The 16,005-nt window shown below is 40.7% G+C and overlaps 1 protein-coding gene across 1 annotated transcript in view; it reads left to right on the top strand.

Annotated features, from left to right (window-relative positions):
- The first annotated feature begins 537 nt into the window (after nt 1–537).
- The window catches only part of LOC106596421 (regulator of G-protein signaling 22), a 50,676-nt gene continuing 35,208 nt past the window's right edge, over nt 538–16,005 (top strand). The window contains 8 exon segments of the mRNA XM_045711632.1: nt 538–736; nt 1,038–1,066; nt 1,296–1,358; nt 1,825–2,004; nt 2,379–2,464; nt 6,615–6,774; nt 10,356–11,179; nt 12,738–12,899. Coding sequence (XP_045567588.1) covers nt 715–736; nt 1,038–1,066; nt 1,296–1,358; nt 1,825–2,004; nt 2,379–2,464; nt 6,615–6,774; nt 10,356–11,179; nt 12,738–12,899 — 1,526 coding nt within the window. The 5' untranslated portion in view covers nt 538–714.

Here is a 16,005-nt window from a genome sequence, read left to right as displayed (position 1 = left end):
ATGATTGTGGACTACAGGAAAAGGAGGACCGAGCACGCCCCCAAATGGCTACCTGGACTATTTGCATTTGTGTGCCCCCCAACCCCTCTTTTTACACTGCTGCTACTCACTGTTTATCATATATGCATTGTCACTTTAACCATATGTACATACTACCTCAATCAGCCTGACTAACCGGTGTCTGTATGTAGCCTGTCTTGTTCACCTAATACCTTTTTTTTTTCACTGTCTACACCTGTTGTATTCGGCGCACATGACAAATAAACGTTGATTTGATTTGACAAAGTGTTTTGCAAACGCCACTGTATCGGAATAGTTTTCTGTCGTTATGGCGCCCTCTACTGGTTAACGTCATTCACTTGATTCCTCTCTGGAATAGAATACATGTCGCTGTGTATATTAGCGTGCTATAGTTAATCATCTCTACTTTACTATGAGAAGTCTGAATTAAAATGCAATATATTTAGTCGTTTAATTTTTATTTTTTTTAAATGGATAAACTGGCACTCCAGTTAATGTTTCCTCAGCGTCACGACTTGTACTGCTCCCCTTCTGCAATGTGAGTTGACTTCCATAGCAACCCGTCTGTCGGTAATTACACTGAACGGTCTGGGTGACGGCAGGTCAGAGGTGTTCAGGACAGGCATAGAGCCCCTGGCTGACGGTTCTGGCTGAATTACAACTAAGGACAACTGAACTACATAAAAGTGAAGAATGTTGGGGAAGATTACAACAGGTGAGTCCGGGAATTCAGGAACAGCTGAATAAAACTCAACGTTTTTAAAAACACAACTGGGAACTTCAATGCGTTCACGACAACTAAGAACTGGGGGAAAATCGTTTTGAACGGTCATCCAATTCGGTAACTCGGACCTCTTTTTGTAGAGTTCGGTGAGTTGAAGATCACTGACGTTATGATTTGATCTCGTTTTCTGAGTTTTTCGGTTGTCTTGGACGCTTGGAAAAGTCGGAGATTTCCGAGTTCCCAGTTTATCTGAAGGTGGCATCAGTTGTCTTGAAATGTTTTTCTTCCATAGATCCACCTTACCTTACCATCGATAATTTCGTGAGTAACCTATTTATAAAAATATATATTTTTTAAATGAATGCCTTTGTCTAAACGTTTCAACTTGTCACATTATGGACTACTGAACATTATACTGTTATATGAACAACTTTTAATATGACTTCTATGATCCTGTTAAGGGATTTAAAGTGAATTCTGCAGTCCCCCCCCCCCCAATATCAACACATTGAATACTAACTAACTGGTGTCTTCTGTTCAATATCCACAGGAGGACCATCTGGTTTCTGAAGATGTTCTGCTGCACTTCTTTAATCACTTCCTCAGTCTACCTGTAAACATCCTGGCACTTCTTTAATCACTTCCTCAGTCTACCTGTAAACATCCTGGCACTTCTTTAATCACTTCCTCAGTCTACCTGTAAACATCCTGGCACTTCTTTAATCACTTCCTCAGTCTACCTGTAAACATCCTGGCACTTCTTTAATCACTTCCTCAGTCTACCTGTAAACATCCTGGCACTTCTTTAATCACTTCCTCAGTCTACCTGTAAACATCCTGTCATATTATTTACTTTATTCACTAACAAAATGTTTATTTTCACTGTGGATGAATGCCAAAACTTTTGTAAAGCACAAAGATGTTTGAAATTGTGGATTTGCTTAATTTCACTTTCCTTCAAATGGTTGATCAGATTTAAGATAATTTACCAATTAGACGGGCTACACTTTCTCTTTATCTATTCTGTCAGAATCTGAGAAAATAATGTCCCAAATGTCCTGGTTTCCTTTCCCGCCCAGTCGTTCCCTGAGTGTATACAGTACAACCAGGTGACCGGTGTGTTTGAGGTGGTCAGTGAGTCAGAGGAGGCTCTGTCTAGGAGGATCAGGTCAGCCCTGCAGTACTTTCAATCACAACCTCTCAGTGATCCAACAGAGCTGTCTGCTAGACCCATGGTGGACAACCACTACACTGTTCTGGTCAGTTCACATTCTCCTGTTCCTTTTACACTATGGCATCTTCATATTGAATACTCCCATGTGTGTTTGGGGGGGGGGAGCTTTTAAATTAGTATTTCACTGTAATGTTTTACACCTATTGTATACTGTTCAATTGACAAATTAACTTTGATTTGCCAACCAATACATTGCCCTCATAAGTTTAGTCAAACTAAACTTTAATCAAACTTTAAAAAAAAAACATTTTTATTCAAGTGGATTCAAGTTTCTCATCAGATTAGTTGATTGATTCATGATTTTAGTTGGTTGATATGGAGTTTATTAAATCAGACGTCTGTGTGTGTGTGACATCATCTGGATGAGAATAATAATTATTGATTTGAACGCCGTAACAGTGCTTGGACAGACAACAGGGACTGGAGTGGATCCTAAAAGAAAGACTACCCTTGTTTATTCACAGTGACTGCTACTTCGAGTACAGGTAATCCCCAATGTTTTATTACTAGGGGGTCATATCACCTGTTGATGCATGTCTTGATATCAGCACTACCCTTTATCCTGGTCCTGTCTGTCCTGACTTCATCTGTCTTGATATCAGCACTGCCCTTTATCCTGGTCCTGTCTGTCCTGACTTCATCTGTCTTGATATCAGCACTGCCCTTTATCCTGGTCCTGTCTGTCCTGACTTCATCTGTCTTGATATCAGCACTGCCCTTTATCCTGGTCCTGTCTGTCCTGTCTTCATCTGTCTTGATATCAGCACTGCCCTTTATCCTGGTCCTGTCTGTCCTGTCTGACTTCATCTGTCTTGATATCAGCACTGCCCTTTATCCTGGTCCTGTCTGTCCTGACTTCATCTGTCTTGATATCAGCACTGCCCTTTATCCTGGTCCTGTCTGTCCTGACTTCATCTGTCTTGATATCAGCACTGCCCTTTATCCTGGTCCTGTCTGTCCTGACTTCATCTGTCTTGATATCAGCACTGCCCTTTATCCTGGTCCTGTCTGTCCTGACTTCATCTGTCTTGATATCAGCACTGCCCTTTATCCTGGTCCTGTCTGTCCTGACTTCATCTGTCTTGATATCAGCACTGCCCTTTATCCTGGTCCTGTCTGTCCTGACTTCATCTGTCTTGATATCAGCACTGCCCTTTATCCTGGTCCTGTCTGTCCTGACTTCATCAGTCTTGATATCAGCACTGCCCTTTATCCTGTCTGTCCTGACTTAATCAATCACATTTATTTTTTAATCAAATGTATTTATATAGCCCTTCTTACATCAGCTGATATCTCAAAGTGCTGTACAGAAACCCAGCCTAAAACCCCCCAAACAGCAAGCAATGCAGGTGTAGAAGCACGGTGGCTAGGAAAAACTCCCTAGAAAGGCCAAAACCTAGGAAGAAACCTAGAGAGGAACCAGGCTATGAGGGGTGGCTAGGAAAAACTCCCTAGAAAGGCCAGAACCCTAGGAAGAAACCTAGAGAGGAACCAGGCTATGAGGGGTGGCTAGGAAAAACTCCCTAGAAAGGCCAGAACCTAGGAAGAAACCTAGAGAGGAACCAGGCTATGAGGGGTGGCTAGGAAAAACTCCCTAGAAAGGCCAGAACCTAGGAAGAAACCTAGAGAGGAACCAGGCTATGAGGGGTGGCTAGGAAAAACTCCCTAGAAAGGCCAGAACCTAGGAAGAAACCTAGAGAGGAACCAGGCTATGAGGGGTGGCTAGGAAAAACTCCCTAGAAAGGCCAGAACCTAGGAAGAAACCTAGAGAGGAACCAGGCTATGAGGGGTGGCTAGGAAAAACTCCCTAGAAAGGCCAGAACCTAGGAAGAAACCTAGAGAGGAACCAGGCTCTGGCTTTTCATAGCTGATCATTCAGAGTATCTCTACCGCTCCTGCTGTCTCTAGAGAGTTGAAAACAGCAGGTCTGGGACAGGTAGCACGTCCGGTGAACAGGTCAGGGTTCCATAGCCGCAGGCAGAACAGTTGAAACTGGAGCAGCAGCACGGCCAGGTGGACTGGGGACAGCAAGGAGTCATCATGTCAGGTAGTCCTGAGGCATGGTCCTAGGGCTCAGGTCCTCCGAGAGAGAGAAAGAAAGAGAGAGAATTAGAGCGAGCATACTTAAATTCACACAGGACACCGGATAAGACAGGAGAAATACTCCAGATATAACAGACTGACCCTAGCCCCCCGACACAAACTACTGCAGCATAAATACTGGAGGCTGAGACAGGAGGGGTCAGGAGACACTGTGGCCCCGTCCGATGATACCCCCGGACAGGGCCAAACAGGAAGGATATAACCCCACCCACTTTGCCAAAGCACAGCCCCCACACCACTAGAGGGATATCTTCAACCACCAACTTACCATCCTGAGACAAGGCCGACTATAGCCCACAAAGATTTCCGCCACGGCACAACCCAAGGGGGGGCCAACCCAGACAGGAAGACCACGTCAGTGACTCAACCCACTCAAGTGACTCACCCCTCCTAGGGACGGCATGGAAGAACACCAGTAAGCCAGTGACTCAGCCCCTGTAAAAGGGTTAGAGGCAGAGAATCCCAGTGGAGAGAGGGGAACCAGCCAGGCAGAGACAGCAAGGGCGGTTCGTTGCTCCAGAGCCTTTCCGTTCACCTTCACACTCCTGGGCCAGACTATACTCAATCATAGGACCTACTGAAGAGATGAGTCTTCAATAAAGACTTAAAGGTCGAGACCGAGTCTGCGTCTCTCACATGGATAGGCAGACCATTCCATAAAAATGGAGCTCTATAGGAGAAAGCCCTGCCTCCAGCTGTTTGCTTAGAAATTCTAGGGACAATAAGGAGGCCTGCGTCTTGTGACCGTAGCGTACGTGTAGGTATGTACGGCAGGAACAAATTCGGAAAGATAGGTAGGAGCAAGCCCATGTAATGCTTTGTAGGTTAGCAGTAAAACCTTGAAATGAGCCCTTGCCTTGTCTTGATGTCAGCACTGCCCTTATCCTGATCCTGCCTGTCCCTACTTCCACCCGACCTATAGGTCCTACTTCCACCCGACCTATAGGTCCTATTTCCACCCGACCTATAGTCCTACTTCCACCCGACCTATAGTCCTACTTCCACCTGACCTATAGGTCTACTTCCGCCCGACCTATAGGTCTACTTCCGCCCGACCTATAGGTCTACTTCCACCCGACCTATAGTCCTATTTCCACCCGACCTATAGGTCCTACTTCCACCCGACCTATAGGTCTACTTCCACCCGACCTATAGGTCTACTTCCACCCGACCTATAGGTCTACTTCCACCCGACCTATAGGTCTACTTCCACCCGACCTATAGGTCTACTTCCGCCCGACCTATAGGTCTACTTCCACCCGACCTATAGGTCTACTTCCACCCGACCTATAGGTCTACTTCCACCCGACCTATAGGTCTACTTCCACCCGACCTATAGTCCTACTTCCACCCGACCTATAGGTCCTACTACCACCCGACCTATAGGTCTACTACCACCCGACCTATAGGTCCTACTTCCTGCAGCTCATGGATACCTAATCCCACATAAATCTCTTCTGCGTGCCATGTTAGCATATACAGTACCTGTTGAGAGCAGGTGACTCTCTCTAACCCACACTACACCTGCCTGTCACTCACCTAACCTAACACAGCTGTATTGGCAGAGTGAAGGTAGACACCCTGGGACAGTGATGGAATAATACCTTACTCCAGGCAATAACATTCCATTGCATTCTATTCTATTCTATTCTATTCTATTGTATTCTATTCTTCCATTCCATTTTATTATTTTCTATTCTTCTATTCTATTCTTCCATTCTATTCTATTCTTCCATTCCATTCTATTCTATTCTTTTCTATTCTATTCTTTCATTCCATTCTATTCCATTTTTCCATTCTTCCATTCCATTTTATTATTTTCTATTCTTCTATTCTATTCTTCCATTCCATTCTATTCTATTCTTCCATTCTATTCTATTCTTCCATTCCATTTTATTATATTCTTTTCTATTCTTTCATTCCATTCTATTCCATTTTTCCATTCTTCCATTCCATTCCATTTTATTATTTTATATTCTTCTATTCTATTCTTCCATTCTATTCTATTCTTCCATTCTATTCTATTCTTCCATTCTATTCTATTCTTCCATTCTATACTATTCTTCCATTCTATTCTATTCTTCCATTCTATTCTATTCTTCCATTCCATTTTATTATATTCTATTCTATTCTTTCATTCCATTCTATTCCATTTTTCCATTCTTCCATTCCATTCTATTATTTTCTATTCTATTCTTCCATTCTATTCTATTCTATTCTTCCATTCTATTCTTCCATTCCATTCTATTCTTTTCTATTCTATTCTTTCATTCCATTTTTCTATTCTTCCATTCCATTCTATTATTTTCTATTCTTCTATTCTATTCTTCCATTCCATTCTATTATTTTCTATTCTCTTCTATTCTATTCTTCCATTCAATTCCATTCTATTCTATTCTTCCATTCATAGGTTTGTCTGACCTGCATTCCTGCACTTTGTGTAAACAAATGTTGTTTAAAAGCTTTTATAAATAACGTATTGATTGATTGATTGATTGATTGATTGATGGATGCTTGGCGGTGTTTCCCAAGGTTAGCGAAGCTGCTTTCTCAGTGTGGCCCTCGGGGCTGGAACCAGAAGAGAGATGACGCCTCAGTCCAACACCCTGTCATCACAGAGACCGTCTGTCCTTCCCCTGGGCCTGATGACAGACAGATCCTGATGAAGGTCCTCGATGTGTCACTGGGGCAGGTCAGCAGATCCTACTGATTCACATAGATGATATATCTCAGTATGATGTCTATATGGTTAAGTACAGTGGAGATGATATATCTCAGTATGATGTCTATATGGTTAAGTACAGCGGAGATGATATATCTCAGTATGATGTCTATATGGTGAAGTACAGTGGAGATGATATATCTCAGTATGATGTCTATATGGTTAAGTACAGTGGAGATGATATATCTCAGTATGATGTCTATATGGTTAAGTACAGTGGAGATGATATATCTCAGTATGATGTCTATATGGTTAAGTACAGTGGAGATGATATATCTCAGTATGATGTCTATATGGTTAAGTACAGTGGAGATGATATATCTCAGTATGATGTCTATATGGTTAAGTACAGTGGAGATGATATATCTCAGTATGATGTCTATATGGTTAAGTACAGTGGAGATGATATATCTCAGTATGATGTCTATATGGTTAAGTACAGTGGAGATGATATATCTCAGTATGATGTCTATATGGTTAAGTACAGTGGAGATGATATATCTCAGTATGATGTCTATATGGTTAAGTACAGTGGAGATGATATATCTCAGTATGATGTCTATATGGTTAAGTACAGTGGAGATGATATATCTCAGTATGATGTCTATATGGTTAAGTACAGTGGAGATGATATATCTCAGTATGATGTCTATATGGTTAAGTACAGCGGAGATGATATATCTCAGTATGATGTCTATATGGTGAAGTACAGTGGAGATGATATATCTCAGTATGATGTCTATATGGTTAAGTACAGTGGAGATGATATATCTCAGTATGATGTCTATATGGTTAAGTACAGTGGAGATGATATATCTCAGTATGATGTCTATATGGTTAAGTACAGTGGAGATGATATATCTCAGTATGATGTCTATATGGTTAAGTACAGTGGAGATGATATATCTCAGTATGATGTCTATATGGTTAAGTACAGTGGAGATGATATATCTCAGTATGATGTCTATATGGTTAAGTACAGTGGAGATGATATATCTCAGTATGATGTCTATATGGTTAAGTACAGTGGAGATGATATATCTCAGTATGATGTCTATATGGTTAAGTACAGTGGAGATGATATATCTCAGTATGATGTCTATATGGTTAAGTACAGTGGAGATGATATATCTCAGTATGATGTCTATATGGTTAAGTACAGTGGAGATGATATATCTCAGTATGATGTCTATATGGTTAAGTACAGTGGAGATGATATATCTCAGTATGATGTCTATATGGTTAAGTACAGTGGAGATGATATATCTCAGTATGATGTCTATATGGTTAAGTACAGTGGAGATGATATATCTCAGTATGATGTCTATATGGTGAAGTACAGTGGAGATGATATATCTCAGTATGATGTCTATATGGTTAAGTACAGTGGAGATGATATATCTCAGTATGATGTCTATATGGTTAAGTACAGTGGAGATGATATATCTCAGTATGATGTCTATATGGTTAAGTACAGTGGAGATGATATATCTCAGTATGATGTCTATATGGTTAAGTACAGTGGAGATGATATATCTCAGTATGATGTCTATATGGTTAAGTACAGTGGAGATGATATATCTCAGTATGATGTCTATATGGTTAAGTACAGTGGAGATGATATATCTCAGTATGATGTCTATATGGTTAAGTACAGTGGAGATGATATATCTCAGTATGATGTCTATATGGTTAAGTACAGTGGAGATGATATATCTCAGTATGATGTCTATATGGTTAAGTACAGTGGAGATGATATATCTCAGTATGATGTCTATATGGTTAAGTACAGTGGAGATGATATATCTCAGTATGATGTCTATATGGTTAAGTACAGTGGAGATGATATATCTCAGTATGATGTCTATATGGTTAAGTACAGTGGAGATGATATATCTCAGTATGATGTCTATATGGTTAAGTACAGTGGAGATGATATATCTCAGTATGATGTCTATATGGTTAAGTACAGTGGAGATGATATATCTCAGTATGATGTCTATATGGTTAAGTACAGTGGAGATGATATATCTCAGTATGATGTCTATATGGTTAAGTACAGTGGAGATGATATATCTCAGTATGATGTCTATATGGTTAAGTACAGTGGAGATGATATATCTCAGTATGATGTCTATATGGTTAAGTACAGTGGAGATGATATATCTCAGTATGATGTCTATATGGTTAAGTACAGCGGAGATGATATATCTCAGTATGATGTCTATATGGTTAAGTACAGTGGAGATGATATATCTCAGTATGATGTCTATATGGTTAAGTACAGTGGAGATGATATATCTCAGTATGATGTCTATATGGTGAAGTACAGTGGAGATGATATATCTCAGTATGATGTCTATATGGTTAAGTACAGTGGAGATGATATATCTCAGTATGATGTCTATATGGTGAAGTACAGTGGAGATGATATATCTCAGTATGATGTCTATATGGTTAAGTACAGTGGAGATGATATATCTCAGTATGATGTCTATATGGTTAAGTACAGTGGAGATGATATATCTCAGTATGATGTCTATATGGTTAAGTACAGTGGAGATGATATATCTCAGTATGATGTCTATATGGTTAAGTACAGTGGAGATGATATATCTCAGTATGATGTCTATATGGTTAAGTACAGTGGAGATGATATATCTCAGTATGATGTCTATATGGTTAAGTACAGTGGAGATGATATATCTCAGTATGATGTCTATATGGTTAAGTACAGTGGAGATGATATATCTCAGTATGATGTCTATATGGTTAAGTACAGTGGAGATGATATATCTCAGTATGATGTCTATATGGTTAAGTACAGTGGAGATGATATATCTCAGTATGATGTCTATATGGTTAAGTACAGTGGAGATGATATATCTCAGTATGATGTCTATATGGTTAAGTACAGTGGAGATGATATATCTCAGTATGATGTCTATATGGTTAAGTACAGTGGAGATGATATATCTCAGTATGATGTCTATATGGTTAAGTACAGTGGAGATGATATATCTCAGTATGATGTCTATATGGTTAAGTACAGTGGAGATGATATATCTCAGTATGATGTCTATATGGTTAAGTACAGTGGAGATGATATATCTCAGTATGATGTCTATATGGTTAAGTACAGTGGAGATGATATATCTCAGTATGATGTCTATATGGTTAAGTACAGCGGAGATGATATATCTCAGTATGATGTCTATATGGTTAAGTACAGTGGAGATGATATATCTCAGTATGGTTAAGTACAGTGGAGATGATATATCTCAGTATGGTTAAGTACAGTGGAGATGATATATCTCAGTATGATGTCTATATGGTTAAGTACAGCGGAGATGATATATCTCAGTATGATGTCTATATGGTTAAGTACAGCGGAGATGATTATTTGTCATAAATAAACACTTGTTTTGTGGTGTTGGTGAAACAGTAGATACATGCTGTGTATTATCCAGGTATTTCTTTGTCTCTCTCACCCCAGGCAACACTTCCCTATAGTCACACTGGCTTTGTTTGTGTTCTTTGTGTTTCTGCAGGCCTCAGTAACAGACATGTTGACAATGGCTAAGGACAAGGATAAGCAGCTTCCTGTCTGTACCCGGTCTGTGAAAACCCCGGTGTGCTCCCTGGGCCGGGAGGGACAGAGGGGTCTGGCCTCAGCCTGCTTCTCCTGCATCCCTGACTCAGAGTCCTACGCCCTGTCCTCCTCACTCCTCGTCTCCTTTCCTCTCTCTTCTTCGCTCCCGGACTGTCCTCTCTGCTCTTCACTTCTAGACTGGGACAGGAGACGGGGAGACCGCGCCTCAGAGCAGGAGATGAACGTCTACCTCGCAGAGACGGAGGCAAAGACAGAGATAGAGGCAGGAACTACAGATGAGGGTAATGGGGACCCCAAGTCCCAGAGTCCCTCCTGTTCTACCGCTGATGAGGAGACGGGTGGTCCCCATACAGAGAGCCGCTATGAGGGAGGTCCAGCCACCAGCCACAGCAGACTGAAGGAGGAGGAGCAGGGTGGAGGGTCAGCCCACACAGAGAGCCCCTGTGAGGGAGGTCCAGCCACCAGCCACAGCAGACTGAAGGAGGAGGAGCAGGGTGGAGGGTCAGCCCACACAGAGAGCCCCTGTGAGGGAGGTCCAGCCACCAGCCACAGCAGACTGAAGGACCAGGATGAGGAGGGTGGAGGGTCAGAGGAGGAGAATGACCTTGAGTTCTATGATGTCACTGTTAGTATCCATGGTGATAGACAGGGCCTTGGTGACTTTAAGGACTTCTTAAAGGGAACACTAGGAGAGAAGCTTTTGCGTCTGTGGATGGATATAGAGAGACTGAAGACCCTACAGGACGGCAGGAGGAAAAACAGGTATTCATATACACATTCAGTACTTCCTTAAAGGTCCAATGCAGCAGTTTTTATCTCAATATCAAATCATTTCTGGGTAACAATGAAGTACCTTACTGCGATTGTTTTGAATTATAATGGTCAAAATGAAACAAAAATATCTTCTTAGCAAAAGGCAATTTGTCAAGTCAAAATGTTGCTCTGACTGTCTGGGAGTGGCCTGAGTGGGGAGGGGAAAACAGAACATTATCTGTTATTGGCAGAGAGGTTTGGAACTCTCTTCCTTATTGGTCTATTAACTAATTCACCGAAATGGTGATGTCACCATGGAAGGCCAAAACTCCATCCCACCAAAACAGGCTGACATTTCAAAGCTCATAGTGTGGAATATATATATATATAAACACAGAGAAAATCATAGTTTTGACTGTACTGGGCCTTTAACCCATAACTCCTAACCTTCACCTTAACCCCAACCCATAACTCCTAACCTTCACCTTTACCCTGACCCCAACCCTTAACCCATAACTCCTAACCTTCACCCTGACGTTAACCCATAACTCCTAACCTTCACCTTAACCCCAACCCTTAACCCATAACTCCTAACCTTCACCTTAACCCCAACCCATAACCCATAACTCCTAACCTTCACCTAACCCTGACCTTAACCCATAACTCCTAACCTTCACCTTAACCCTGACCTTAACCCATAACTCCTAAACTTCACCTTAACCCATAACTCCTAACCTTCACCTGACCCCAACCCTTAACCCATAACTCCTAACCTTCACCTGAACCCTGACCTTAACCCATAACTCCTAACCTTCACCTGAACCCTGACCCCAACCTTGACCCCAACCCCTAACCCTTAACCCATAACTCCTAACCTTCACCTTGACCCCAACCACTAACCCATAAACCCTAACCCCAGCCCCTAACCCACAACTCCAATACTTCACCTTCACCTTAACCCTGACCCCAACCCTTAACCCATAACTCCTAACCTTCACCTTAACCCTGACCCCAACCCTTAACCCATAAACCCTAACCTTCACCTTAACCCTGACCTTAACCCATAACTCCTAACCTTCACCTGAACCCTGACCTTAACCCATAACTCCTAACCTTCACCTTAACCCATAACTCCTAACCTTCACCTTAACCCTGACCCCAACCCTTAACCCATAAACCCTAACCTTCACCTTAACCCTGACCCCAACCCTTAACCCATAACTCCTAACCTTCACCTTAACCCTGACCCCAACCCTTAACCCATAAACCCTAACCTTCACCTGAACCCTGACCCCAACCTTGACCCCAACCCTTAACCCATAACTCCTAACCTTCACCTGAACCCTGACCTTAACCCATAACTCCTAACCTTCACCTGAACCCCAACCCCTAACCGTAACCTTAACTCTGACTCCTAACCTAAACCCTAACCCTAACCTAAACCCTAACCTCAAGCCTTCATTGATGTATAGAACCTGAGATGACAATAAGCCTTCCTCTTAACCAATGACGTGGACAGAACCGTCTTCAGTCAGTCAGTGATTGATTGATTGATTGATTGTGACAGGCATTTGGTCCAGATGCGTAGCTGCTACCTGCTGAGCGGTGGCCAGAGCAGTCTGAATGGTGAGCTGTTGACCAGACTGGGTCTCTCTACCTCCCCCTGCTGGAGAGAGGACAGACTGCAGAGAGTACAGCCCCGCATCACTGAGGCTCTGCTCTGCTACTGGTGAGGAGACTGACTGACGGGGGTGTTTTCTAGCCCCTCCTCGGGGCACCCACAGACTCCAGAGTTACCCGATTTAACATTGTCATCATGTTTATATACTGTTTTACCCACTTCATATGTATATACTGTATTCTAGTCAAGGCTCATCCTATATAACTACTGTCTATACACACCATCCTGTATAACTACTGTCTATACACACCATCCTATATAACTACTGTCTATACACACCATCCTATATAACTACTGTCTATACACACCATCCTATATAACTACTGTCTATACACACCATCCTATATAACTACTGTCTATACACACCATCCTGTATAACTACTGTCTATACACACCATCCTATATAACTACTGTCTATACACACCATCCTATATAACTACTGTCTATACACACCATCCTATATAACTACTGTCTATACTGTCTATACACACCATCCTATATAACTACTGTCTATACACACCATCCTATATAACTACTGTCTATACACACCATCCTATATAACTACTGTCTATACACACCATCCTATATAACTACTGTCTATACACACCATCCTATATAACTACTGTCTATACACACCATCCTATATAACTACTGTCTATACACACCATCCTATATAACTACTGTCTATACACACCATCCTATATAACTACTGTCTATACTGTCTATACACACCATCCTATATAACTACTGTCTATACACACCATCCTATATAACTACTGTCTATACACACCATCCTATATAACTACTGTCTATACACACCATCCTATATAACTACTGTCTATACACACCATCCTATATAACTACTGTCTATACACACCATCCTATATAACTACTGTCTATACACACCATCCTATATAACTACTGTCTATACACACCATCCTATATAACTACTGTCTATACACACCATCCTATATAACTACTGTCTATACACACCATCCTGTATAACTACTGTCTATACACACCATCCTGTATAACTACTGTCTATACACACCATCCTATATAACTACTGTATATACACACCATCCTATATAACTACTGTCTATACACACCATCCTATATAACTACTGTCTATACTGTCTATACACACCATCCTATATAACTACTGTCTATACACACCATCCTATATAACTACTGTCTATACACACCATCCTATATAACTACTGTCTATACACACCATCCTATATAACTACTGTCTATACACACCATCCTATATAACTACTGTCTATAAACACCATCCTATATAACTACTGTCTATACACACCATCCTATATAACTACTGTCTATACACACCATCCTATATAACTACTGTCTATACTGTCTATACACACCATCCTATATAACTACTGTCTATACACACCATCCTATATAACTACTGTCTATACACACCATCCTATATAACTACTGTCTATACACACCATCCTGTATAACTACTGTCTATACACACCATCCTATATAACTACTGTCTATACTGTCTATACACACCATCCTATATAACTACTGTCTATACACACCATCCTATATAACTACTGTCTATACACACCATCCTATATAACTACTGTCTGTTCACACCATCCTATATAACTACTGTCTATACACACCATCCTATATAACTACTGTCTATACACACCATCCTATATAACTACTGTCTATACACACCATCCTATATAACTACTGTCTTTGCATACACACCATCCTATATAACTACTGTCTATACACACCATCCTATATAACTACTGTCTATACTGTCTATACACACCATCCTATATAACTACTGTCTATACACACCATCCTATATAACTACTGTCTATACACACCATCCTATATAACTACTGTCTATACACACCATCCTATATAACTACTGTCTATACACACCATCCTATATAACTACTGTCTATACACACCATCCTATATAACTACTGTCTATACACACCATCCTATATAACTACTGTCTATACACACCATCCTATATAACTACTGTCTATACACACCATCCTTTATAACTACTGTCTATACACACCATCCTCGTTAACTACTGTCAGTACTGTCTATACACACCATCCTATATAACTACTGTCTATACACACCATCCTATATAACTACTGTCTAAACTGTCTATACACACCATCCTATATAACTACTGTCTATACTGTCTATACACACCATCCTATATAACTACTGTCTATACACACCATCCTATATAACTACTGTCTATACACACCATCCTATATAACTACTGTCTATACACACCATCCTATATAACTACTGTCTAAACTGTCTATACACACCATCCTATATAACTACTGTCTATACACACCATCCTATATAACTACTGTCTAAACTGTCTATACACACCATCCTATATAACTACTGTCTATACTGTCTATACACACCATCCTATATAACTACTGTCTATACACACCATCCTATATAACTACTGTCTATACACACCATCCTATATAACTACTGTCTATACACACCATCCTATATAACTACTGTCTATACTGTCTATACACACCATCCTATATAACTACTGTCTATACACACCATCCTATATAACTACTGTCTATACACACCATCCTATATAACTACTGTCTATACACACCATCCTATATAACTACTGTCTATACACACCATCCTATATAACTACTGTCTATACACACCATCCTTTATAACTACTGTCTATACACACCATCCTCGTTAACTACTGTCAGTACTGTCTATACACACCATCCTATATAACTACTGTCTATACACACCATCCTATATAACTACTGTCTATACTGTCTATACACACCATCCTATATAACTACTGTCTATACACACCATCCTATATAACTACTGTCTATACACACCATCCTATATAACTACTGTCTATACACACCATCCTATATAACTACTGTCTATACTGTCTATACACACCATCCTATATAACTACTGTCTATACACACCATTCTATATAACTACTGTCTATACACACCATCCTATATAACTACTGTCTATACACACCATCCTATATAACTACTGTCTATACACACCATCCTATATAACTACTGTCTATACTGTCTATACACACCATCCTATATAACTACTGTCT

Source organism: Salmo salar, unplaced genomic scaffold, assembly GCF_905237065.1.
Source record: "Salmo salar unplaced genomic scaffold, Ssal_v3.1, whole genome shotgun sequence".
NCBI lineage: Eukaryota > Metazoa > Chordata > Actinopteri > Salmoniformes > Salmonidae > Salmo > Salmo salar.
Note: the sequence above shows the minus strand (reverse complement) of the source record. Positions and strands in the feature narration are given on the sequence as shown.